Here is a 27,622-nt window from a genome sequence, read left to right on the forward strand (position 1 = left end):
AATAAGTCTTTGTTTTGTTTAAGGGTACCAAAATACATTTCCTATATTCACTGAGAAATGAAAAATTCACTGAAAAATTCTTATTAACAAAATGGGGAGTACTCAATATACTCAGAACTTTTTTTGAGATTTTTAAACAACACTGTAAACATACTTTAGTTTTTTATGACAGGCCAAAATGTAATTAATTATTATTATAATGATATTATATATTAATATTAATAATGTTATAACTATTGAACCAAACTGATGTATTGTTAAAACCCCAGAATAAATGTATCAACATCAATTTCATGGATTGCATGGGTGCACTAATATGGAGTCAATCTAGGGCCACATATACTATTTAATATGTATACAAAATAAAAGAAAGTTTTGCAAACAAAGAAAATTAAGTATTGAGAAAAAAATAAATAAAAATAAATGAAAATTTCCAAAAATCACAAAGCTAAATTTTATATGAGAAAAACAAATTACTTAAAAAAGATTTTTTTGAAAAAATAAAAATGAAATGCGCAAACAAACAAAAAAATTGCAAATAAAAATCAAGCTGTGAAAAAAAAATTATAATACTAAAATATTTGCAAAAAAAAAAATATATATATATTTTCAAAAATAGCACAGCATTTACAAAACCCGTCCAGTTATTTGCAATGCTCATTTTGATTTTGTCAACCGTGAGTTTGTGATGCTGTTTTCACTTGATTTGACAAGGAGGTGGAGTCAAGGGAACTTGGCCGTTTACAGCAAGCCCAGACTTACTGGGCTGTAAGACCACCTTGGTGATACCGTGTATTGAGGTGATGACGTTGCTTAAATGAAGGCAGGTCCGGGCCATTGACTGGATGGGTTTTGTGAAGGCAATGCTACAATAAATATTTTGCAAATATATGTAGTTTTATTTTTATTGCAAATATTTTAGTTTTTTTTGCACTGCTTAATTTCTATATTGATTTTGTTTGCAAATTTCATTTTTATTTCTCAAAACTTAATTTTCCCTTTGTGATTTTTGGGGATTTGCATTTATTTATATACGGTTTGCTCAATACTTAATTTTTTTGGTTGCAAAACGTTCTTATATTTTGCGAGTATTTATGGTCCTAGATTGACTTCACACACTTACTATTGCATACGTCAATCATTTTAATACATTAATACATGTAGAATTAACCTGACAAAACCTGATAAGATGAAAAAGTGTTTACATGCTTCTCTTTAATTACACTAAATCTAAAAATACTCATCCTCAGTTTCATCGGCTACATGAGACAAGATCCAAAAATAGCACACACACAGCAATCATTTTTTAATTCTTGGTAAGCATCTCCTTCACTATTTATACAAGTACACCCAGTGCCAATTAATGAGGAACAAGAAAACAGCATTATAGCATGACAAAGCCTGAGTCATTTCGTAATCAAACACTTTCAGGTCTCGGTTCTCTCAGCAGCCAATGCAACAGAGCGAAAACATATATACAAAAAAAGAGAACAAAAGAATTATCAGCAACAACGGCTTGACACCTAAATATAAATCAGCATGTGTCTAAATGTTACTTCACCTACTAACAGCAATCGGAGATCAAACAAGACGCACATTCATTGGCTAGCATGGAAGGCTAATGTACTTTAGCTTCCTCAGAAGTTTCTAATGGGTTTTAGAAGAATTGTGCATTTGAGTAATACATGTCTGTGGTTAAAAATGATGTCCAAGCATAATAATGAGTAATTCACTGAATAATTCATTAAAACCATTTGATTTAAATAGCTCATTCATTTGGAAATAATACAAGATTCTGTCTTTTGTAATGAGCTATTAAATCACCAATTCAAATCATTTGTATTGTTAAAAAAGATTTAGATTAATTTTAGCGGGGAAACACTTCAAGAAAAAAGGATTTTGCACTTTTAAGCTTGGTTTAGAGCCACTTTCACTGGTTTTATACTCAAAACACACACACACACATGCAATAATGTGTCAATGAAACTCTTTCACTATTAACTTCATATCTGTTGTTTGAAATCAATGCATAAAAATTAACGGAAACTGCAATTTCCTTCCAAAATTACGAATTACATTTATGTGTGAAACTGGAATATTACATAAAAGACGTGCAAATAAAGCAGCGTTTCCTTTCAACGAGTCCAAGAAAACAAAATGGTCACTTCCTGATTTGCTGGCGCCAAATATCAGCAGTAAAAGCGTAATTTGCTGTGGTAGGAGAAGCTGCGTGAATCTTTATTTAATAAACGACTTGCGCCTCAGAAAACAATGGCAACGACTTGCGCCTCAGAAGACAATGGCAACACGCAATGAACGCGTGGTGGCATTTGAAGGCATGTGATCATAGTTTATGCGAATCTTTTCTTAAAAAAAATAAAAAGTTTATCCTACTCAGTTCTGTGCATATGTTTTTATGAGCATTTTCTAAATTTTTGCACATCTTGGCGATGACATCAACTGATTTTTATTTGCATATTCAAAATGTGAGTAAAATAGGTGGATGGAAACGTAGCTTATTAGTATTGACAATTAGGGCTGCGCAATATTGGAAAAATATAACATAGCAATATTTTTTCTTTTGTGATATATTTTGCAATATAAATACAATTTCACTAGATTAGTTGAATAACTATTTAGAAATAATATGTAATTTTATATTTATTGGGATGATTTTGTTGGGGAGTGCGTAAAATATAATAAACAATCTACAAGCATGGATAAAGCATGGATAGCTTCAAAATATTTCAAGTATGACTTTGTTATTTGTGTTTTAGTCCAAAAAAAAAAATAAAAAATCCAAGAGCTTAATTGTATTCCAAAAACTACTTAAGGCCTGAATATGCTAATTGTATTTTGACTGTAGGGGGAAAAAAAACGAAGAACGCACAAAAACTAGGTCAGTTTATTGAAACTTAGCTTTCAGAGTCAAGAATAGGTTGCATTGAGGCTGCATTATCACACCACATAATAATAATAATAATAATAATAATAATAACATAATAAAAAAATTTTATTAAAAAATGTATCTTTATATTAATCAAAAGTGTAAATCAGATCTTGATATAATCTGAAACAGATTCTCATATTTAGCAATATTTTATGTAATAGCTCAAAAATGCAGTGATTTTGTAAAACTGATAGATCAAATTTGTTTAGATTCTTGATTAGATTTGCTTTACAAAATAATGTGCCTATTTTATTCAGTTGCAGTTTTACAACTGATGCTTACAAACAAACATATAATGTGCATTTAAAGGGACAGTTTACCCAGAAATGAAAAATTCCTCACTATTTCATCACACTCTAGGGGTTCTAAACTTCTGTGAATTTCTTTCTTCTGTTGAACACGAATCAAGATCTGAAGAAAAAAAAACAACCATTGACATCCATAGCAGGTACAATCAAAAAATACTACGGAAGTCAACTGCTGTTTTTCCGTCATTCATCATCTATATCTTTTATATCTCATATACAGTGCTCAGCATATAAGTACACCCCTTACAAAACCTTTCTTTTAAATTCATATTTTTATTAGGAAGCTATACAATATTATATTTGTGGATATACATTAGATTAGCAGTACTCAAATCTGGGATTTATCTAACAAAATAACTGTTTTATCTTTCAATTTCTAAATATGTTTGGTGACAAAAAATTTATTTTAATAAATCTATCCGTTTAATAAGTCTTTGTTTTGTTTAAAGGTACCAAAATACATTTCCTATATTCACTGAGAAATGGATAAAAATATTTGTTTACAAAATGGGGTGTGCTCAATATACTCAGCACTTTTTTTGAGATTTTTAAACAACACTGTAAACATACTTTAGTTTTTATGACAGGCCAAAATGTAATTAATTATTATTATAATGATATTATATATTAATATTAATAATGTTATAACTATTGAACCAAACTGATGTATTGTTAAAACCCCAGTATAAATGTATCAACATCAATTTCATGGGTTGCATGGGTGCACTAATATGGAGTCAATCTAGGGCCACATATACTATTTAATATGTATACAAAATAAAAGAAAGTTTTGCAAACAAAAAAAGAAAAGTGAAAAAAGAAAAAAAATAAATAAAAATAAATGCAAATTTCCAAAAATCACAAAGCTAAATTTTATCTGAGAAACAAAAATTTCCTTAAAAAGATTTTTTTGAAAAAATAAAAATGAAATGCGCAAACAAACCAAAAATTTGCAAATAAAAATCAAGCTGTGCAAAAAAATAATAATAATACTAAAATATTTGCAATAAAAAAAAAATATATATATATATTTTCAAAGATAGCACAGCATTTACAAAACCCGTCCAGTTATTTGCAATGCTCATTTTGATTTTGTCAACCGTGAGTTTGTGATGCTGTTTTCACTTGATTTGACAAGAAGGTGGAGTCAATGGAACTTGGCCGTTTACAGCAAGCCCAGACTTACTGGGCTGTAAGACCACCTTGGTGATACAGTGTATTGAGTTGATGACGTTGCTTAAATGAAGGCAGGTCCGGGCCATTGACTGGATGGGTTTTGTGAAGGCAATGCTACAATAAATATTTTGCAAATGAATGTAGTTTTATTTTTATTGCAAATATTTTAGGTTTTTTTTGCACTGCTTAATTTCTATATTGATTTTGTTTGCAAATTTCATTTTTAGTTCTTAAGACTTTATTTTCCTTTTGTGATTTTTGGAGATTTGCATTTATTTATTTATGGTTTGCTCAATACTTTATTTTTTTGGTTGCAAAACGTTCTTATATTTTGCGAGTATTTATGGTCCTAGATTGACTCCACACACTTACTACTGCATACGTCAATCATTTTAATACATTAATACATGTAGAATTAACCTGACAAAACCTGATAAGATGAAAAAGTGTTTACATGCTTCTCTTTAATTACACTAAATCTAAAAATACTCATCCTCAGTTTCATCGGCTACATGAGACAAGATCCAAAAATAGCACACACACAGCAATCATTTTTAATTCTTGGTAAGTATCTCCTTCACTATTTATACGAGTACACCCAGTGCCAATTAATGAGGAACAAGAAAACAGCATTATAGCATGACAAAGCCTGAGTCATTTCGTAATCAAACACTTTCAGGTCTCGGTTCCCTCAGCAGGCAGAACGGTTTTATCAGCGTCTGCCCCCCCCTCCAACCCCAAAAAACCCTGTTTGGCAATTAGCTGTCGAGGTGTCACTAGAACAACCTGCCAGTGATCAGCTTAATCTCTCACCAGCAGCCAGTAAATAGCTGCAGGTGAAAGAGAAAGAGACACAGCGTACAGGAATAATTCACATAAAAAGGGCTTCTTTTGGCACGGAAACCCAAGTGAAGAGTAACAACCAGTCCATTCTTGCTCAGGGCGTGTGTGTGTGTGTGTGTCACCGAGAAATGCATTCGCAGGGTACACACAGTTGCTGCCACTCATGCTGATTTGTTTTGAGGTTGGTCAGAACAGAGTGTATTAACAGTGAAAGCTCTTTATGCCTTACAGCAAAAACAGAAGCCGGAGTAGGCATGATGGAGAGGCCCGTGGCGAGAATAAATCACACCCGTGCATGACAGACTCACTGTCTTATAGTTGACTGAGGAAAGAAAATGTATCGCCATAGTTTCAGTTGGAAGAAAAGTGTTAAATCACAACTGAGAGTGACATGAATTACTCTGTAAAAATATGTGATTTAGAGTTGCTGCCTGGTATTCCACATATAATACTTGATTATGCTTTTGAATTTCAATGTGGAGATTTGATTTCTGGTTGATTTACTTTTGAAGTTGAACATTTGGTAACACTTTACTTGAAGGAGGTGTTCATAAGATTATAAAGCATTTATAATCATGACATGATGTCATCAATTTGAAAGAGATTTTAAATATGCTTATGACAAGTCATTACAGTGAGTGTCTGACAACTTGACATTATCAAGACAATGTAACTTGTCATAAATATGTCATAAACATGACCGCCATGAGGCAATTATAACTGTGTCAGGAATTTAAAGATTTTTTCGTCACCTCAACTACAACATGTATTAGATGGTAAAAATTCAGAGAATGTGGTGTTTAATACTGGCCTTCCCCAAGGATGTGTTTTATCACCAATTTTATTTTCTATTTATATAAATGATATAACTTGTGACAATAAAAACCTGACACTTATCAAGTGTGCAGATGATATGGCATTGGTGGGATGTGTAAAGGATCTCAGTTATTGGATAATTATCTACATTTTGTCAATTTTATCACAAGTTGGACAACAGAAAATTCCTTGCAGCTTATTGATATTAGTAAGACGTAGGGCTGGGCAATTCTTTCGATTTTGTTAATGATTTTAAATTTACGTTTTATTACATCGAGGAATCACGATTTTTTAATAAAAATATTGGATACATTATAATTTACACCAATGTGCTTTGGTCCACTCTCTGTATTATGCAGCCTGACAGGATTTTAACCATGGTAGTAACGGACTGAACACAGGGAGACTGGACAGGCTAATTTAACCCAATGCATAAAATTGTGGACGTGCATTGCAGAACTGGTACAAATATAACAAATACAATCATTTAAAAGTCTTAAGTTGTGTATGTTTCTTTTGTTAATAGCTTTCGTTTGATGCACTGTGGTCCACACTCTCACCCTGCTCCAGCGCTGCCTGACGAAGAGATTTACATTCAGACTAATGCAACAATTAAAATCATACATGACTTCACACTTTACTAAGACACATCTGTGTGGATTATGTCAAGACATATTCCCTTATCAAGTCGATAAACTCGATCTCTCAACATGTATGAAGGATGTAAAAACCTGCCATGTGAAAAACCACGCCAATCTTAGTTTGGTTTCAACACCAGCAGAGGTGAAAAGTGAAAGTGCACAGCCCATTACAACAGTAGCGGACCTAATTGAAATCATGGTTGAAACCCAGACAGAGGTGCTGTTGTAATACAGAGTGGTGCAAAGTGGATCAAATAATTGGTAATTGAAAGTAAAAGAAAGAAAAAAGAAAAAGAAAAATAGAATAAATACATAATTTTATATTAGACACACATCTGATGCTTGTATTTGCACCAGCTCCACGTCCACAATTTCACACATTGGGTTAAATTAGGCTTTGCAGCCTCTGTGTTCAGTCCTTTACTCCCACTGTATCTTTTTAAGAAAACGGCACAAGCATCAAAACCTGTTATTCAATCTGAAAAACACAAAGTCAAAGCTGAGCTGACAGCCTATTTGACGTCTCCTGATGTAGATTCAGACACAGACCCACGTCACTGGTAGAAGGCTAATGAAATGATAATAATCTTTCACAGGCTCAGCAAATTTGCAAAAAAATCTTCTGTATTCCTGCAACCAGTGCCCCTTCTGATAGGGTGTTCAGTGCAGGTGGGAACATTTATTTACACCTTTTTGACCAATTTATGTATGGCATGGCCATTAAAAATACAATGTTCCTTAACCAGATGGTTTTTCAAGTTACTTATAAGAGAATGTTACTTCAGTCATGTTATTGTATTAATTAAAGTTGACTAATTACACAATAAATAAAAAAAATAAATCGAAATCGAAATTGTGAATCAGTCAAACTTTATGAAAAAACCTAGATTTTTTTTTCCATATCAACTTGCCCTAGTGAGATAAAAGAAATGTGTTGTTGGACAAACAAAATACAAACATTTTGTGATCCTTTGCTAATTAATGGGGAAAACATTGAACAGATGAGCTCTTTTAAATATTTAGGTGTGGAAATTGACTTACAAAAACCTCTAACTGATTTATTTATAGCAGCGACAAAAAGAAAAACCTCCACTATTGTGGAAGACTTTTCCCTTCCTTTACATGGTTCCTTTAAGATACTTCCGTCTGGTAGATGGTATAAAATCTCTTTAGCAAAAAAGACTAAATAGAAGACATCCATTCCCACTGCCATTGTTTTATTTGGATCTGATTTTTAAATAGGATTTTTTTAAATAAAAGTGTAAGTGTATTTATGTTTTGTTGTTGTATGTGAGCTAGGGTTTAGAAAACACAATTTTCTAAACCCTGTGGGACAGACAATACATTTTATAGTATTGAACCAAGTATAACTTGAATTTGTCATTACAGTGTAATTAAGCATCTGGACAAAATGCTAATAAATATGGGGGGGGGGGGGTCTATAAATAAGAATTTGACAAATAAATTTTGTCCCACTGAATAAAGTAGTTTCATGACAGTTATAATGGCCTTGTGACAATTATGTTAATGACAGATTTATGACAAGATATGCTATCTTGATATTGTCAAGTTGTCACGTGTTGTCAAACTGTGTATTGTACACCTGGTTACAAGGGGAGAAATAACTAATTAAAGTTTTTTATTATGTGAATTATAGCTTCGTATGCTGTTATTTAAGTTTTAAAACATAATATTCTTCAATAGGTATGCAAATTTATGAGCAGTTATGAATGCGCTAAAAAGACTTCAATTTTAAAATATCAACATGATTTGAGCACTTCATCCAACAAGGTTAAGGATATTATTATTATTGTTGTTGTTAGCAGTAGTAGTATAAATTATCTGCATAAAAATGAAATATTCTTCTAAATATATTTAAGTTTTGATCAAATTAATGTTATAGATAGCTTACATAATTATTACAATTTAAATATCCTAAAACATGCCAAGTATTTTTTTTTTTACATAGGAAACCATTTACCTCTAAATTTACAAGTCTGATATTGATCATTATAATATATCATTGTAATGCGCAATTATAATTTTATGTCAAAAAGAATGGTTTTAATAACTAAACAAACTAAATAACTTTAAATAACAAACCAATACATTATTTCACCAATTTAAATACACAATTTACAATGAATCAGTGACTGAACCCGCCCACACGATCACATTCAGCAACAAGTCTTAAAAATCACTTCACTTCATCAACTTTAAAACAGATATTAAGCAGTGTAATTTTCATGCCTTGTTATCCTGGTAGACAGACATGTTTATAATTGTACAATCTCGTTCCTAATGGCGCAGACTTTTAAAATGGCCTCTAATCAGGGAGTTTTAATAATGAGCCAAATGCACTGATGTTAAAAAAAAAGGCTTAAGGATGAGCAAGCTCTCATTTCTCCAGAGCTTGTTAGGGAGGGACCCGGCGCAGTCAATAGAGGTCGAAATTAGCGTTTCAGCAGTAGAAAGCACAAAGATGGCTTCAAAGACAACCAGAGAGCAACTGCAGAATTTTAATGGCTGTTCTTTGCCCCTACAGACCACACACACACACACACACACACACACAATATCAAGGGATGATGTCTAACTCACCTGCTGCACCTCTGTTTCACCATTTGAAGTCTTCTCTGTATAAACAAAGGAGTTGAAGATTCTCTGTGTGGAAAGAAGAGAGAGGACAGTTGCTGAAAGGTGACAAATAAATCTGAGGAGCACAAAGCCTGACACACTATTCTGTTTTAAGACTTGTTTAAACACGTCAACATTAATTAAAAAAACAGCATGTTAAGCTCTGTTTACATCTGCTATTATTATATTCACAGATTTGCTGGATGACATAATTGTAAATGATATAGTTAAAAATGATCAGCATGAATCAGACCTATTTAAAAATCAATGTACAGACAGTGATTAGATTCTTAACCCTTTTGGCACATAGATTGATTTTACTAATTTTAATAAGATCTTTGCTGCTCCACATTAATAAAAAAATGACATGCCCTGCCTGCAACTTGAGAAGCTCAGACTTTCCCTTAAAAACAAAACTAAGAATTTATATGTAATATGGAATCTATTTAATGAGTACTTTAACAAGAGATCAGTGAGTACCTCAGTAGAAACACCTCAAATCCCCCCTTTTTTCCTTTTCCCCCTTTTTTCTCTGTATTATTTGAAATCTTGAAAAGTTATGATTTGTACCAATGTAAAAATATAATAAAGCATTATGGTGTCAGCTTATTTTTTGTTTTGTTTTGTTGAGTTTACGCTGGCATCTTAATTGTTAATTTATACAGAAACCATTACACTCAAATTATAACTGATACAATGGAGCTGTTATATATTTAAATAGGTGCTACTTATTGCTGTCTTCTTGTTCAGTAGCTTTTCAAATGAGCAAACTCCCTGTAATTAGCGTTTAGCTTAACAAGCTAAAAGTTCAAAGTAGCTTTGCCAAAATTGTTTTAAAAGAGTTTATCCCCCTATATTATGATAATTTGAAGAATTTATCTAAATTATCGCAATTATGTGTTTATTTTTTGAAAACCAAAATCTCCACATTAAGAGTCACTCCTTAAAGGGATAGTTCACCTAAAAATGTCTTGTTTGAAAACTTGTTTGGGTTTCTTCCTGCTGTTGAACCCAAAAGATGATATTTTATAAATGCTGGAAACCTGTAAACATTTCATTCCTATGGAAGTTAATAGCACCTTTCACACAGTGATACCAGTAAATATCCTGTAAATTTTCAGTAGATTCAAATAGGCAGTGTTCTTACAGGCAAGGGGGTTCTGAAATTTTTACGGAAAAGACCATCATTAACCTGAAATGTCCTTTGTATTTGTAAACATAGAAGGGCCTCTGGCTTTCGTTGATGGTTTAACTTTTATTTACACTTCACATGCACACGCGTCAAGTAACTGAAGCAGAGCTTAAAGGTTAACATACATCAGTTTATCATAAGCATTTTATCGACACATTTTTACACAATTGGCATTAAGAAGGAACATAGAAACTTCATCTAGCAGCTTAATGTGTCTGGAAAAATAATCAAAAGCTTTTATTTTTATGAACAGCGCAGATGTGGATGTGTCTGAAAGTTCTGATTGGCTGGAGTAGATGTCTCACGTCAGCGCGTTCTAAATGTGAACGTGCTCTTTTCTCTGTGTTTACACAGAGCAGCATTCTGGCAAAATACCGGTAATGTTACATCTTCTATTTCTGGAAAAATGTTGGAACAAATTTACCGGTATTTTCAAAAAGGGCCTGTTTACACATGATCCCTTTCCGGAAAATTGCTGGTTATTTTCCGAAAAGGTCTGTATGTGTGAAAGCGGCTAATGGTTGCAGGTATTCAGCTTTCTTCAAAAAATCATCTATTATAAGATACAAGAAAAAGGTTTATATCCACTTCAGGTGAGTAACTTTAGTTTTGCGTGAACTATCTCTTTTAGTGGAAAGCATCAATAAAGAAAGTGTTTACAGAACTGCAAGTTTCTGCTGGATTTCTTAAAGTGTTTCAAGTTTCAACTAGTACAGTTGCACTAAATGTTTTGCCAACATAATGTTCATTGTGGGCACAAACATTAGATGAATATCTGTGGCCAACAATCACATTACACACTGTTCAAAAGCTCAGCAAACATTTGCTTTAAAAAGACCACAGATGTTTTATGTAAGCCTTCCAATTCCCGGCTAAATGAGCCAAAGGACATTAAATCAATCAGTGTCTACACCTTCCTATTGTAAACTAATCGAAAACAGCCTACAAGCTTAAGAGTTCCTCACAATGACGATATTTATTCTTTTCACGCCTCAATCCCACGGGAATCCTACTATACTATACCGCTGTGGAATGTGTCATAACAACGTGACTGATTCCTATCCTGTCCAAACATCACTCGCCATCAGTACTGACTGATGATCGTCAACACTTAAGAAGAGAAGAAACTCTCTTCAGCCACGTTTGAGGAGTAGACAGATGTCAAGGTGGTCACCCACATGAAAGATGATGAAACAGGGCACTTGTCCACACTCACCTATATCATCACAAGCGCATGTTTATAAAAGGCTAAACAAACTGCGGGGGTGATGTATGGATGAGCCCCACCTTTGTGAGTAAAGCTCCAAACACAGAAGCTGTGGAAAGCTAAGTGAAAGAAGAAAGTTGTCATTTCAGGCCCTTCTTGTAAAATAAACACAGGCACAAACAAAAATAGCGCACCGGGCACCAGCGCAGGTCTTTCCCCGACATAGCAGGTTTGTTTTTCGAACCGCTCCGATGGCTTTCACAGCTTTACCCAGGCCAAAGTGGAATTTCGCAGCTTGTAACTTGAGAAGGCTTTCAACAAACGTGAAACTCTAGCGAGAAAGGTCTTTGAGGTGAGAAAACTGATAAACACAGGGCTCTAGACTATTATTATGGTTCAAACTATTCACCAACGTATGTTTTTTACCTTACTGTGCTTAACAGTGACTGTTCTGTAAAAGGTTTGCATGTTTTGCGTTTGTATGTGTGCACATACACTCTCCGGTCACTTTATTAGGTACACCTTACTAGTACCATTGGACCCACTTTTGCCTTCAGAACTGCCTAAATCCTTTGTGGCATAGATTCAACAAGGTACTGGAAATATTCCTCAGAGATTTTTGCTCCGTATTGACATCATAGCATTATGCAGTTGCTGCAGATTTGTGGGCTGCACATCCATGATGCAAATCTCCCATTCAACCACAAGCTCTATTGGATTGAAATCTGGTGACTGTGGAGTCCATTTGAGTACAGTGAACTCATTGCCATGTTGAAGAAAACCAGTCTGAGATGACTAGCACTTTATGACATGGTGCGTTATTCTGCTGGAACACTGTGGTCATAAAGGAATGGACATGGTCAGCAACAATACTCAAGTAGGCTGTGGTTTTGACACGATGCTCAATTGGTACTAATAAGCCCAAAGCGTGCCAAGAAAATATCCCCCACACCATTACACCACCATCACCACCACCAGCTTGAACCATTAATATAAGGCAGGTTGTATCCATGCTTTCATGTTGTTGGCGCCGAAGTCTGACCCTACCATACGAATGTCGCAGCAGAAATCGAGACTTATCAGACCAGGCAACATTTTAAATTTCTATTGTTCAATTTTGCTAAGCCTGTGCGAACTGTAGCCTCAGTTTCCTGTTCTAAGCTGACAGGAGTGGCACCTGGTGTGGTCTTGTGCTGCTGTAGCCCATCTGCCTCAAGGATGGTTGTGTTGTGCATTAAGAGATGCTCATCTGCATACCTCAGTTTTAACGAGTGGTTATTTGAGTTACTGTTGCCTTTCTATCAGCTGGAACCAGTTTGGCCATTCTCTTCTAACCTATGGCATCAACAAGGCATTTGTGCCCAAAGAACTGCCACTCACTGGATATTTTCTCTTTTTCCAGACCATTCTTTGTAAACCCTACAGTGTGAAAATCCCAGTAGATCAACATTTCTAAAATGCTCAGACCAGCCCGTCTTGCACCAACAAAGTGCAAGTCACTTAGATCACCTTTCTTCCCCATTCTGATGCTCGGTTAAAACTGGATCAGATAGTCTTGACCATGTCTACATGCATAAAGGCATTGAGTTGCTGCCATGTGATTGGCTGATTAGGAATTTGCGTTAAAAAGCAGTTGGACAGGTGTACCTAATAAAGTGGCCGGTGAGCGTTTACGTGTACATATCCCGTTAGTTGCAAGTTTCACATTCCGCACTATCCAAGTTCATTTTGAAAGTGACGAAATGGAATAAATTACTTCTGGGTTATCAAAGCCATGTTCACATTTTTTGCTTAATTGCCTTGTCATATTTGGTCAACAAATTATATCTTTAGTCTTGGTTTGTTAAGTGTTTAGACTGCCATTTTTAAGACTCAATCTAAAGATACAAATCACACAATTAAAAAAGGCAACAAATTTGATGACACATTTGGCTTACAGAACATCCAAAACAATACTGTGTTGGCTAAACACACTCAGTGCATGTGTGTACATGTGACAGTATTTTTATCAGCTGAGACCTCACATAAAGCTTATAAAATGCGTTAAGGAGTGAAAACATCACCAGGAAATTTATCTACCACACTCAAATGAAGATCTGCTCTGAAGAATGCATTTCTAATGCCCGAGTTGAATCGCAATGCGCAACATCAACTAGACAACTGGATTATGAACAAAAAAGGTTCTTATGATGGCTTGTTTTCGGTTTATTTCGATGTCTTTGTTTTTTGTAACTTCACATTTCATTCAAACCATTTCAGAGCTGTTTGAAATTGGATTGACGATTGGACACAAGATGTATTTAAAAACACCTAGAACAGTGTCAGCCTATATTTTTTGCTGACTTTTGTTCTTGCATTATCCAAAATGTTTTTAAGAATGTTCAAATACAGAGAAATATGCAATTTTTAACTACTGAAACAGACCGTGTCATACACATTCTATTTCAAGTTTGGTCTTATAGGAAACTAAGAAACACCAAAAGACATTTTAATAAATCCAAATCAAAACCAAAGTCAGTGGTTTTTGTCTCCATGCTCCTCATTTACCATATTTGTAAATATAGCTGGTTGTGATTTCTGGAACAATTTTATTTTCAATCGCAAGTACGACATTTTTAGAGGTCAGCAAAAATGTATATTCCAAAACACATTATTCATGAAGGGCATATGTTATCCATGTACAGTGGATTAGAAGGCTTAGAAATTAGTCTAAAATTTCTTTCCTTCATATATTTAGATTTATGGAGAGTAAGCCTAGCACTTCAAAGATGAAGTAACTTAAACTTTGTTGTGTTCTATTTCAACTCTTTTCAAGTCTTAAGGCACCTACACACCGGGACGCTTTTCGTTTGCGTTTATCGTCAGCATTTTATGAGACGTTTTTCAGTATTCAAACCCAAGCGCTTTTCACTGGCGTCAAGCTGAAGAGTATGCAAAATCACTATTTTGACGTTAGATGGCGCTACACAACTTTAAGCTTCCAACACCCGCTTATAACACAGAAGAAGAGGAGGGGAGAAAGTTCACACGTTTGCTGTTAAAGTTACTGGTGACTCGAGCAAGCATGGATGGTTCAAGCAGCAGCTCCAGCTTTAGCGATGAAGAAATAATTGTTCACCAGTGCAATAAGCCGCTCCATGTTCATATCGCCTCTGGGCATCTTCTTCAACGTGCGCTCGCATTGACAGTTTAGCTCTTGAGCGCCTCCAAGTGCTGTTTACTGTAACTTCAGCAGCTCCGTGCACGTGAGCAAAAGTGCCGATCTGATTGGTGGAGAAGATTTTGACACGGCGCGTCAAAACAAAAAAAAACGAGCATAAGCGTTTTTTTTTCAAAATGACGCTTTTGCACCTGCTGTTTTGCGCGTTGGTGTGCACGATCTCATTGAAGCCCCTTATTTAGTCGCGAGGCGTTAAATTTTGACAGAAAAGCTTGCAAACAATGTTTCGGTGTGCACGGGCCTTTAGCGCTTCCTGTTTAAGAACAACAGCTTTAAAAAAGAGATGAAAATCAAACAAAATTAATATGGATGCCAATCAAATTTTCTCAACTGTCACCAATGGTGACTAGAATATAATTTATGGCGACCACTTCAGTCCTGGTCTACAAGAAGAAACAGAGCAGGATCAAGCTATGTCATCAGCAATAATCAGTGCTTGAACTTTACAAACCAACAGGACTCTTCAAGCCCTCTCCAAGTCTGAACTATCCCCCATCTAATCCTCATAGACAAGTTGACATTAAAATGAATGACAAGCTATAGGATTGTAAGCAATAACATACCGGCGTTCAACTGAGTGGGGACAAAGAGGCCTATGTGCAGCTGCTTTGGCTCAGAATTTGGTGTCCAGGGCAGTTATTAATCTTGTCAACCCCAGGGTTAATCTTGACTGCAGTTGAATAGATGTCTGGAATGAGTGAACCTCATGCTGTCTTTGATCCAGGCTTGTCAAGGCTCCGGCACTCCCTTCAACAGAGGCACGGCAAGGGAGATTGACTAAAACCGAGCGCTCCGCAGGGTGGTTTATTATATCAAGATTGCCATCTCCCTTAGCCCTAAAAGCGGCCACTTAAAAATTATTGCCTCCGCCTAAAGAACGCAAAACCCATAAGTCACGGCCATACTCCAAAACACAAAGAGAGAACTGCTCCATCATAGCTCAGGGAATCTAATGAGCACAGATGAGCATATTGGATTTTAAATGCGCACACTCTTCCGTAAAGTTTCCAGTCATCGGTTGGGTAAAACAGCTGATGCTCTGTGGGAGCGGAATAACACTGGAGCCCTGGCGTTGATGCTCGGCAGCATTTCCATTAAAATGGTGCGATAGAGGGGGATAAACCTATTAGCAATTCAGTCATCTTCAAAGGCCAGAGAACATCCAGCTAATCCTCATTAATTTGGGATTGTACTAGGGAGTGAAAGGGTGTGTTCACACAACGCAATGAGCAGAAAAGGTGCTCTAATCCTCTCTTTAGGCCTACAAGGTCTAAATCATTGGACTGACCCTCCCTGAACTCTTCCACTGAAGGAAGGATGTGGGTTAAAGAGCATTCATAGTCTTTTCGCTGCATCTATGCAAAGTCAACATGAATAGTCATTCGTAACCCACTGTAAACAAGGTAATGAATGAAAAAATATTTGCCAGGGCATGTATTTGTTAATCTGTAACTCAATAGATCTTTTGGGTTACACCCAAAAGTGTGGATATTGATTCTGAGGATCTCCCAGCCACATTCAAATCAGAGATAGATACTGATATATAATGTTTTTGTGTATAATGTGCACACCAGAGAGAGCTGCTATAAATATGGGGGGCAGAAATCACTTTAAAATTCAAGTTTTTAAGTTTCCTCTGTCAAAAATATGGTCACATGCACATTTTACAGTAATTTATATTTGTCATTAGCCAAGCTTCCATTCAGTAATGTAAATCAAACTTACGTCTGGAAAATCACTTGAAACATTTGTGAAAAAAAGCACAATTTCCTTCTGAAGAGTCAAAGATAACAAAATTGTCAGTTCCTGATGAACTGGCAAAAGAAAAAGGGAATTTATTGTGATAGGAGAAAGCATTGTGGGCTTTGTTTTTTATAATACATTTTTTCTTATTTCAAAGGACAAATACGAAACAATAAATGGGTGGATTCTAATTAGGGTTGGGCTGATAGACGATGCCATCGTCCATTGTCGACGGCCTATAGACAACATGATGCTGAGCTGGCATCGCCGATCCTCAACCCCCCGATCCTCCACCCCGCACCCGTTGCAAACCTGCTCGTGAAAAATACACACTCACCCCGTTTACATTAATATGTCTTAGTGTTAAAATGGCATTTTAGAAAGAAAATGATCCTAGTATTTATGAACAGCCCTCCGTCCGCTAAAAATGCACATTACGTGACCACACACACAGACACAGCCACATGTACCGCTGGATGTACGGCTGGATCACATATCACTATAGTTGTCTAACGTGATATTTAGACATCCCAAGTTCCGAGAGTCTTTATATATTTGTGGGATTTCTCCCTCCCGGTCCTCAAATAAGTCGCGCACCCTTCTCACCCCCGGATCCCTCCTCGCTCTTCAGACACGTTGCGCTCACCCCTCCACGCTTTTTACATGATGACGATGCCATCGTCCATTGGGATGTTTCACATTAGACATTGTACGATGCCAAATTGCTCGTCAACATCCAACCATAATTCTAATCTGAAGGGCTCATCCCTACGCCCCTAGTGCCTTCAGAGGGAGGGACACACCAAAGGGATTAGAGAATAAGGATGAATCCTTCCAAATTTAATGCAGTGTGACACAAAACAGCTTCTCAGCTCAGATGATAATCTCACAATTTTTCATCAGTTGTATTTTTAAAAATTCTTCATTTTAAAGGGTGATATGTCCTGGAATGCATCGTAGGTGTGGTGGTTTTAACACATAACACATTTGAAGGCGTATTTGGTAGCACTGACACTGGGGACTGGGGGCAATAATACTAAACCACTTTGAAGACAGACTTTGGCTAAGAGGTTTCAAAATGACCAAAACAATATTTAAGATGTTTACATGCGATCAGTTTGTTGATTTGTCCATTAATGCCTCAAGACGCCCATTTTTTGCAACCATAGGATGTGGTAAAACTTTTTTGGATGATGGATAAAATCCATGATGGATTTTATTATTTGGTAAATGTTTGTATCGTAATTTAAGTTAAAAAAATTCTTATCAGATACTATTTTTTTGGTATTGGGCGCATTTTATGCAAATGCCTTTTGCTACACTGTAGACACTTGTAGTTTAGAATATTATGGCCCTTTTCCACTGAATGGTACAGTATGGTACTGTACAGGTCAGTACAGGTCACATTTACCAGGCTTTCGTTTCCACTGCCAACAGGGTACCAATGGAGGGCGTTGTGTACGACAAAGTTTCAGTTGATGTCATTCTCACTCAAGGGCATGTCATAATAAAGCTGTACAGGCCGTTCACATATTATATAAAAACCCCTTCTCACAAAACAGATGAAACAACCTAAAGTGTACTGAACCGTATTGTACCATATCGTACCACTCAGTGGAAAAGGGCCATTAGTGCCCACCGTAGTGTAATGCAATACAACTGCATTAAAAAAGTATTCCAATCAAAAAGAAAAACAACAGTAACTCAAACTACAGCAAGCCTAGTCTGAATGTGCACACATCTCAGCTTCAGCCAGAAAATGTGGGTATCCTGATGTTTCTTAAATATAGAGAAAAAGATAAGAATGATAATAGGCAAAGCCTTAGTTGGTTTATATAAAGCAATCCATTATTTAAAAAATGCATTCATTTATTTAATTTGGGAATTATTTTCAAATCTCAATTAAGTTTTATTAATTGCTTAATCTTTTTTATTATTTACCTGAACTGTTTCTGCATGCGCTAAAATCCTCTTTCAAATAAATGTGTTTTATAAGAGTAAGTGACAATGTGGTTTTAAATCCTGTATTTCCCTCACTGCAGCTGACAACACCTAGTTGCTGCTGCAGCGACAGGGGAAACTGGGTACAAACAGAGAAGATGAAAGGCCAGACAACAGAAGCCAGTCTGGGATGCTATTGCGATTTCCAGCCGCAGGTACCCCCGCTCGCCCCCTTCTCCCCCCCGCTCCAACTCTCAGAAGCGGTGTGCTCATTGCACTACAAAGACTTCTGCTCTAGAATGAGGCATCCTTCCCTGCCCTCTGATGTGTTTTTTTTTTTCTCCATCTACCTCTCCCGGTTTTTAAGGATGAGCCAGAGACAAGGCAGCAGCTTTTTCTAAATCTGCACCTGAATATGCGGAAATGCTTAATATACATGCTGACATGAACCTGATGCGATCTGAATTTAACATTTATGGGAAATGAAAATATGCACTGAAGTATCACACATCAGCCACAGATAACTTGGATCTAGTATTTATGAAGAAGATCATTAATAACAAAGTGTTTCATCGTATTTTTATTATTTTTGTTGGACGTGATCAATATAAATACCATGATTTATGAAGATCATCGGGTAACAAGTATATGATTGAACCTTGATTGTTAGCTTTCAAATAACTTTCAGACACCAAAACAATCTTGTCAGTCTTATTTACAAGACCAATCATTGGATGGCATATTAAAAGACATATTTTAAAGATTAAAGACCAAAAATACTCATTCACTGTCATTTTTATTCTGAATTCCTTGCCACAGCAATTGGATTAGTTTGTTATTAAGACGTTTTAAACCATTTTAAATGGACTTTTATGTAAAACTGACACATTATTTGCACTGAATAAATTTTCTTTTGCCAAAAAAATTTAATTCTGTACATTTGATTCAATGTTTATAGCACAATGAGATGCTATATCTAATACAAATCTATTTTTTTTTTATTAATTCTAATCTTTAAAAATATGATTCTTTGGTATTGCTACATTCATTTACATGCATTTTTTTTAAATTATGCATTAAAAAGGAATGCAACAAAACTGCTAAAATAAATGTTTGTACAACCAGCAGCCTAAAAGCAAGATTATACTCCATATGCTTGCTGTCAAACGTTTTACATCTCTATCGTTTATCCATCCGTTTCTTTCACTATAAATTGTTGCTTTCTTAAGGGTCTTAACATTTTAAGATACTGAAGTGCGACTGACATGTTTCACATTAGCAGTGAATAAACTCAAGTGTGTGTGCGTGTGTGTTTATGGGGGTTGGGTGGTTGATGGGAGAGCGAGAGTAAAATGAGTTCCACATGCGAGCATATAAGGGTGGACTGCATGTATAATCTCACCGAGTTATCAGGTTAATGGGGCATAAGTTGTTTTAATGGCTCTTTAATACCAAAACTTCTCGAACCTATCTGACCATCAGAACTGAAGTAATGCAAAGCTGAAGCAAATAACGACTTTGGTTTCCACAGTTACGCATTACTAGTGCAGACAAAACATTGCATTAATACACTTTCAAGGTCTTGGAGTGTGTGCAGTTCAGCCCATGTAAGTCTGATGACTGTCTGGGATGTGTTTGTGTATTAATAGTGTTATTAATAAAACAAGCCAAAAGGGTAGTGTCCACTTTTTTTCCTATGCCCCACGGTGCTTTGTGTGAATTGTGGTAGTAACTTCCATTACACTGTTAATAGGGATGACTGATTAATAAAAATGGAAATCGCAAACACGATTGAGCCACACTGTAAGGTGACCACCAGTTAATCACCCCCAAAGGGTGCTCTTGCACAGAATCTTCAAACAACCACGAAGAGGAAACCCAGAAAATTCCCATAGCATTACAATTATAAACAGAAATGTAACTGCATGAATAATAATCAACTATGGAGCCATTTTACATAAGGATTTTTCACACTAAACTGAAGTTAAGAAGTTTTGCGTTAAAAAAAAGATAAAATGTGATATTTTCAGGTGCTAAATGTAGTAGCATTTACTACACAGGTGTTGTTCTCTGAGAAGCTATGCTAAAATTGTTTTTCAATGACTAATGACACAAGTTGTCCAAAAAAAGGAGTTTTTGAAATAATCATTCAATGACAGCGATGCTCAAAATGTCTTTTATCAAAATGTTATCTATTTCTTCAATGTCATGGCTGAACAGTTGCATGAATTACTATGACAATGATCACCTCAGGTGCTAATTATTGCTAATATGATTTTGAATATCATTTTTACATGACATTTATTGCCATACTGAAAGTGGCAGCAGATAGTTTACCTCAGATATTACCAATAAAAAATAAAATTTTGGTTCAAAAATAAACATTGAAACTGTGCCAACCAACAAATATAAGTCACTCAGCGTACTTTCATTTTAAAGAGGTTTAATAAAGAGTTTAATTCATAATTAGTGGATTTTTCAACATATTTCTAAACATAATAGATTTAATAACTAATTTCTAATAACTGATTGTTTATTTTTGCAATAATTACAGTTTGTACTAGATATTTTTCAAGATATTAGTATTCACCTTCAAGTGCAATTTTAAAGGCTTAACTAGCCTAGTTAATTAGGTCAACTAGGCAAGTAAGTAATTGACTATACTGTCGTATGGTCTGGGCTGTTTTTGTTTATTGACTTTTATTATAATGACATTTTTTGATTGCAAAGCCATAACACCAAATAATCATGCATTCTTGATTGTTGGTGTTTTTCCCTGTTTGGAAGAGGTCAAACATTTTTACTGTTGATCATCAGTTGGCAGCATTAACCCTTTAAATAGGCCTGTGCAAAAAGGTTTTTTGTAAACATTGACCCTAATATGGTTAGAAACTGGGGTTGTCGCGATACCATTAATTCTTGTTATGATACTATACAGCTGAACTATCATAATACCAAGTAGTATGGCGATACTTGCCTTAACTCAAATTATAAACGTAATTGTCAGAAATACTATATTTTATATGTTATAATGGGCCTACTTGAAGTGAAATCATAATTCCCTTATTATTGAAAAAAATATTATTTGCACATTACTTCACCTAAATTTTTTGTCTTTTGGTTTATTTTGTAAATAACAGACCAACAAAAATACATTAAAATAAAGATACACACTATACCAAATGAAATTTGTTACAAAAAGAGCATTAAGTGGGTAAAAATAGTTTTTAAGTTTCTTGTTGTTATTTTGGGTTTTTCATCTATTGCTTTTTTTCTCAGTATTACAGGGTAACAATTGAAAGTAATTGAAAATTTCACTTTGCGTGTCGTTCTTTTTAAGAAATTGTTGCAGTTGTCGTAGCTACTGAATCATATTGATGGAAGCAGAAATTAATCGATTCAGATATGCGTTCAAAACGTCAAAAAATGTGCAACCTTAAAGGGCTCCAGAGACTATTAAAACAAAATGGTCTATTGTTGCACAAACATGTGAGCGCATTTTAGTAACTTTTCCACATAAAACATTATCTATTGCAGATAGACCTTTAACGACGATAGTACTACTGTTTACAATCTACAGCACCGGCAGTATTTTGGAGCCATAAGCTGCATCCCAAATGGGCATATATGTGTGTACTGTGTTTAAAATGAGTGAAATAAATGACCAAAGTACCAAATAATATCTGCCATGCCTATAACAGCATTCACCATCAGGAGGCGGTATACTCACTCTAGCAGAAAATTTTTGCTTTCATAAACCAAAATAAATACATTTATTCAACATAAAAAACATTTTATAGAAACTATTTTATTATTCATTTGTGAAATTGTTTCTTAAATAAAAAAATAAATAATAAATAAATCACAGGAAGACTAATAATTTTGACTTCAACTGTATATTACATAGATTATAAATCTTACCATGTCATTGGGAGTCCAGTACACAACTCTCCACTTCTGATTTTTAGTTTTGTCACACCTGATGTGGACCGATAAATTGCTTGTTGCAAAAATCTTGTAGCATTACATGATTTTAGGATATGGTGCACCTGCTGTCATTATTACATAATAATTATTTAGATTTATTTACAGTCTGATTAAATCAACTTCAATTTTAAACACAATTATAAATAGCCTGTCAGTGAACTACAGCTAAAAGCAGCCCCTTCTGAGAGCAAACACTAAAGATTTACCAGAGCCAACTTTAATGACAATATCTATATAAAAATTCACCTTTGTTTATTCACCCAGTCTCAAGAGTACAAAATACAAAGAGAAATTCATCTGGATGATACTAATGTTCCAATAAACCACCAAACATAATGTTACTTTAATGACAAATAAAAATAAAGCACAAAGCTAAACGTAACTCACTCAGTTTTTACTGTGGATATGGATCATTTATTTGAATTGATTTATTTCAGTCCTTGGAACTGAAGTTCCTTAGACCGGATGTGAAGGTCATAATTTGAATTGCAATAGTAAGGCGTGGAAAAGGTGGAGACATCAGGCCTCACTCAACTTACAATGTGTAGATAAATCACCTACAGAGATAACAGACCCTCACGCCTCAGTGTTGTTGATCTGCTCTGGGCTGAACTTGTGTTTTGGGCCCCTCCACCGAGAGAGAGATGGAGTGTTGGTGGAGGGGCCGACAGAGCCTGGGGTCTTACAATAACAAAACCTCTTTGTGCAAACACTGAGGGGCCCGTTGAGAGACCGGGTCACGGAGCGGATTCTCTAGCAGATCTCCACTCGCGGCAGCCCTGCTTTTTTTTTTTTTTTTTTACAGGGCAGCAGACAGGATATAATGGTTTCCACATGTGAAGGGGCCCAAATAACAATGACAACAGTTGAGAGGCAGAGTGTTTTATTACCTTGATTTTCAGCATACAGCCATTGCCGCAGGCTCATATATGATCCAATTTGCACAGCAAAACGAAAGGTATACTTTAATGTAAAATCTTTAAGTAAAAAAATAAAGTTCTGTCATTATGGTTTTCATTTGTCGATATCATAATGGACTCCTTCTGCCTTTTTAAACTTAAAGATTTTCATTTGCTAAATATTGTGAAAAGTAATTTGGTTAATTTAGCAAATTGCATGCAATGTGTCTAAATTAACAACAATAGTTCATTCATTCATTTTCTTTTCAGCTTATTCCCTTTATTAATCAAGCATTGCCAAAGCAGAATGAACCGCCAACTTATCCAGCACGTTTTACGCAGCGGATGCTCTTCCAGCCCGCAACCCAACATTGGGAAACACCCATACACTACAGCCAATTTAGCTTATTTAATTCACCTATAGCACATGTCTTTGAACTGTAGGGGAAACCGGAGCACCTGGAGGAAACGCCCGCCAACACGGGGAGAACATGCAAACTCCATATAAAAATGCCACAATACATAGTTCATAATTATATATATATATATATATATATATATATATATATATATATATATATATATATATATATATATATATATATATATATATATATATATATATATATATATATATATATATATATATATGTATGTATATATATATATATTTTTTTTTTATAAAGTTTCGGACATTAAAATGCTGCTTGAATATAACAATTGAAAAGTCTAAAACGTATAAAACATTAATTATATAATACACTAATTAGAATAAAAATCTTTTTATATCCTTCTCTCACAAACATAAATATATTCTATTCTTTTGATGGGGCTAGTAAAGTAGAGATCTAAACAATAATAAAAACTAAAATATTGGTCATTCATATTATTCTGAAAAAAAAAAAGTTTTAAAAGCATAGCCTGCATTATAAGTGAAAACTTAATTGGCCAAAGTGAAAGACTGAAAGCAACATCAAAACAACTGAAGTCTATTATGGAGCAATATTAAGGGTGCTTTCACACCTTTAGATTGATTGTTTTGTTTCAAAACCGAGATAAAAATTGTTATAATGTTGCACTTTGTTCTTGGTCCAGGTTGCTTCACATTAGTCAGAGTTCCATGGTTTATTTTTCAGAGTCCCACTCAGCTGTCATATGTCCTCTTTTTAAATTATGACGACAAGCAATAAGACATTATAAGTGAAAAGTTGTGCTTTAAATTTGAATGGTGACTTTCACAGACAATAAATATAAATCACGGTTAAGACTTTCTCATACATAGTCGTTGGTTAGATTTATGCATTACATTATAGAAAGAAACAACATAAACCAAGAATGCAGTTCAGTCAAATTTCAAAATTAATTCATGTTTATTTATATAGTTATTTATTTATATAGTGCTTTTCACAATGTAGATTGTATCAAAGCAGCTTAACATAGTTTTAGAGTCCAGATTTCAGAGTTGAAGTTCAGTTTAGTTCAGTTTGGTTTAAATTTCACTGTTGAAAGTTCAAAGACTTCTTTGAGCTTATCAAACCGAAGCACGGCTCCACAAGTCGCAATTTTAGCAAGTCAGTGGTGACAATGGCGAGGAAAAAAAATTGACAAAGTGAAGGGGAAAAAAACCTTAGTAGGCTCTGTTGGACATGTTATCCACCGAAGCACGGCTCCACAAGTCGCAATTTTAGCAAGTCAGTGGTGACAATGGCGAGGAAAAAAAATTGACAAAGTGAAGGGGAAAAAAACCTTAGTAGGCTCTGTTGGACATGACCATTATTCTTCTGGCCAACTTCCTGTGTGGAGCTGCAGTTTTCCTAACGGATAAACAGCTCTCATTAATAGTTCAGCATGCTTTCACTTTCGTATTTGATATGAAATGCATTTAGTGGTAGGAATTGCATCCCGCCTTACTCATAATTCTCTTTTTATATAGCCTTATATAAGACTATTACATATCCATAATTCACTGTGACATAGCCTGGTTCGTTAGTTTGTTGGATCATATTGCTTTCTCACTACAATATATCCACTCCAGAGTTCTTTTCAATCAAGCCAAGAACACCTCATTCAGGCGGTATCGAACAGAGTGCAATTGCGGTATTCACATTTGGTAAACGAACCGCGCTGAGGCGGCAAATGTGCCAGGTTCTGAAAGAAATATCTAGGTGTGAAAGCAGCCTTATGGCCTGTTTTCACTGAGAGGTACAGTACAGTTTGGTACGGGTCATCTTCATTAAGTTTGCGTTTCCACTGCCAAAAGGGTATTCTTTTGGTGGGCGAGGCGTACGACAAAGTTTCAGACAACGTCATTTTTACTCGAGGAAATGTCAACAGTAAAGTCGTACGGGTCGTTCACATATCATATGAGAAGCACTTCTTACAAAACAGATGCTTTATACACATAAATACTTGTGTGTTAATGTTCATTACTAACCTTTCTATGAACATGATTTTATTATAACTGCAGATCAATGATTGCAAAACAGCCTACTGTAACGTCTGCAATTACATGAAATAAATAAATAAATAAATGCAACACATAAAAACCCTTATAATCTCTGATATATTATCCATTACAGCAAAACTACACACATTATACATTTAGTTCTTATTTGGGTTAAAAAAATCATTTGTTTATAAAGACGACGACAAGGTGTGTTTGAGCTCAGGTCAACCATGGCTTGTTTTTATAGTTATTTATTATTACGGTGTAATGTCTCGGCTGTGTTTTTAGAAATGGCGGTTCCTTTGTTTTCATTCTCCTGCTTCTGTGAGTGACATATCTCTGTAAACCCATAGTGTTTAGCTGTGCGTCTAGCTCTGCCTTTTGGTACCCCTTTTTCGTGCTAGGTACCCTTTGTAGCGAATAACCAAAAAGTGGTGCGGTGCGGTTCCCTTTTGACAGTGGAAATGGCCATAAAAAGCACACCGAACCTTCTCGAACCTTACCACTCATTGGAAACAGGCCATTCGTGGTGTCAAGAAACCATCAAATATTACCCAGTTTGCCAACTGTGAAAAATTTATTAAGTCTTTTCATCGCTTTGTGGTTTCAAATGTAGTTAATAATCATATTTTCACCATGGTAACACTCTTAAAAAAGAGTGAGACTTTTTGAGGAGGAAAATAGGGCAGCAGAAACTTCTGCTTCTGAAGGTAAACATGAGAGAGGCGCCAAGTCTATAATCTTTCCTCTCGTGGGGTGTTAAAATTTAGGAGATGAGTGATGTGTGTTTGTCAGTGGTGAAGTCTGAGCTTCAAACGCTCAGAATAATTCACAACTTGCTGGAAAAACATAAAAAAGGGGGAGGAGGAGAGAGAAAAAAAAAGGTCTCGGAGTCCACAGCTCTATCTGACATTCCCGGAGCTCATCCATCTATGAGGGACGATGGAGACACCGCTTCATTTCCTGCTACACTGGCAGGATCAGCCTCGAAGTAGATCATCCAGATCCCCAGCATATGAAATTTCCACTGCAGCTGGGAGAACAGAGCTGAACAAAACAAATGTCATGTGATGCATCTCTCAAATTATATTAAAAACAAAGCTGTTTAAAAGCTGCATTATAGTTTACAAGTCAGTGGATGATATAGTGTGCATAGATGGATTTTCTGATGGACATGGTTTTTAAACCCTTTTGTGCTTGTGTTTTTGTGTAAGTACTCTGTTAAAAGCCAACCAGTCATATATATTAAGCATGTGAACAAAGTGGCCAATCAGTGGCATTTAAATGTGCTGTATGTATGTGTTTTTTTCTCTTCTAAACCATAATTAATACCAGAGGTGGGACCAAGTCATTGTTTGGCAAGTCACGAGTAAGTCTCAATTCATTCCCCTTAAGTCCCGAGTCAAGTCCCGAGTCAAGACAGGCAAGTCCCGAGTCAAGTCCCGAGTCAAAGGCAACAAGTCTCAAGTCAAGTCCAAAGTCCTGCAGTTTGATTTTCGAGTCTTTTCGAGTCTTTTTAACAGAAAAATAAAATATATACAGATTAGGTATGGTTGTAAGATCTGTATTAATTAAACAAACCTTTTTTTATTAAAGAACATTGCTCAGATATATAA

General features: G+C 35.3%; 1 protein-coding gene across 2 annotated transcripts in view; it reads right to left on the reverse strand.

The window, feature by feature from the left end:
• cachd1 (cache domain containing 1) overlaps positions 1-27,622 on the reverse strand; it is a 152,444-nt gene that overhangs the window by 85,461 nt on the left and 39,361 nt on the right. Inside the window, exon 2 of one of the 2 annotated variants that reach the window (XM_087257443.1) lies at positions 9,336-9,398. In XM_087257443.1, the coding sequence (XP_087113569.1) occupies positions 9,336-9,398 (63 nt within the window). Of the gene's footprint in view, positions 1-9,308; positions 9,399-27,622 lie in introns of both variants that reach the window. The other variant, XM_087257444.1, reaches the window with a different exon arrangement.

The sequence above is a fragment of the Danio rerio genome, chromosome 6 (assembly GCF_052040795.2).
Source record: "Danio rerio strain M-AB ecotype USA chromosome 6, GRCz13ab, whole genome shotgun sequence".
Lineage (NCBI taxonomy): Eukaryota > Metazoa > Chordata > Actinopteri > Cypriniformes > Danionidae > Danio > Danio rerio.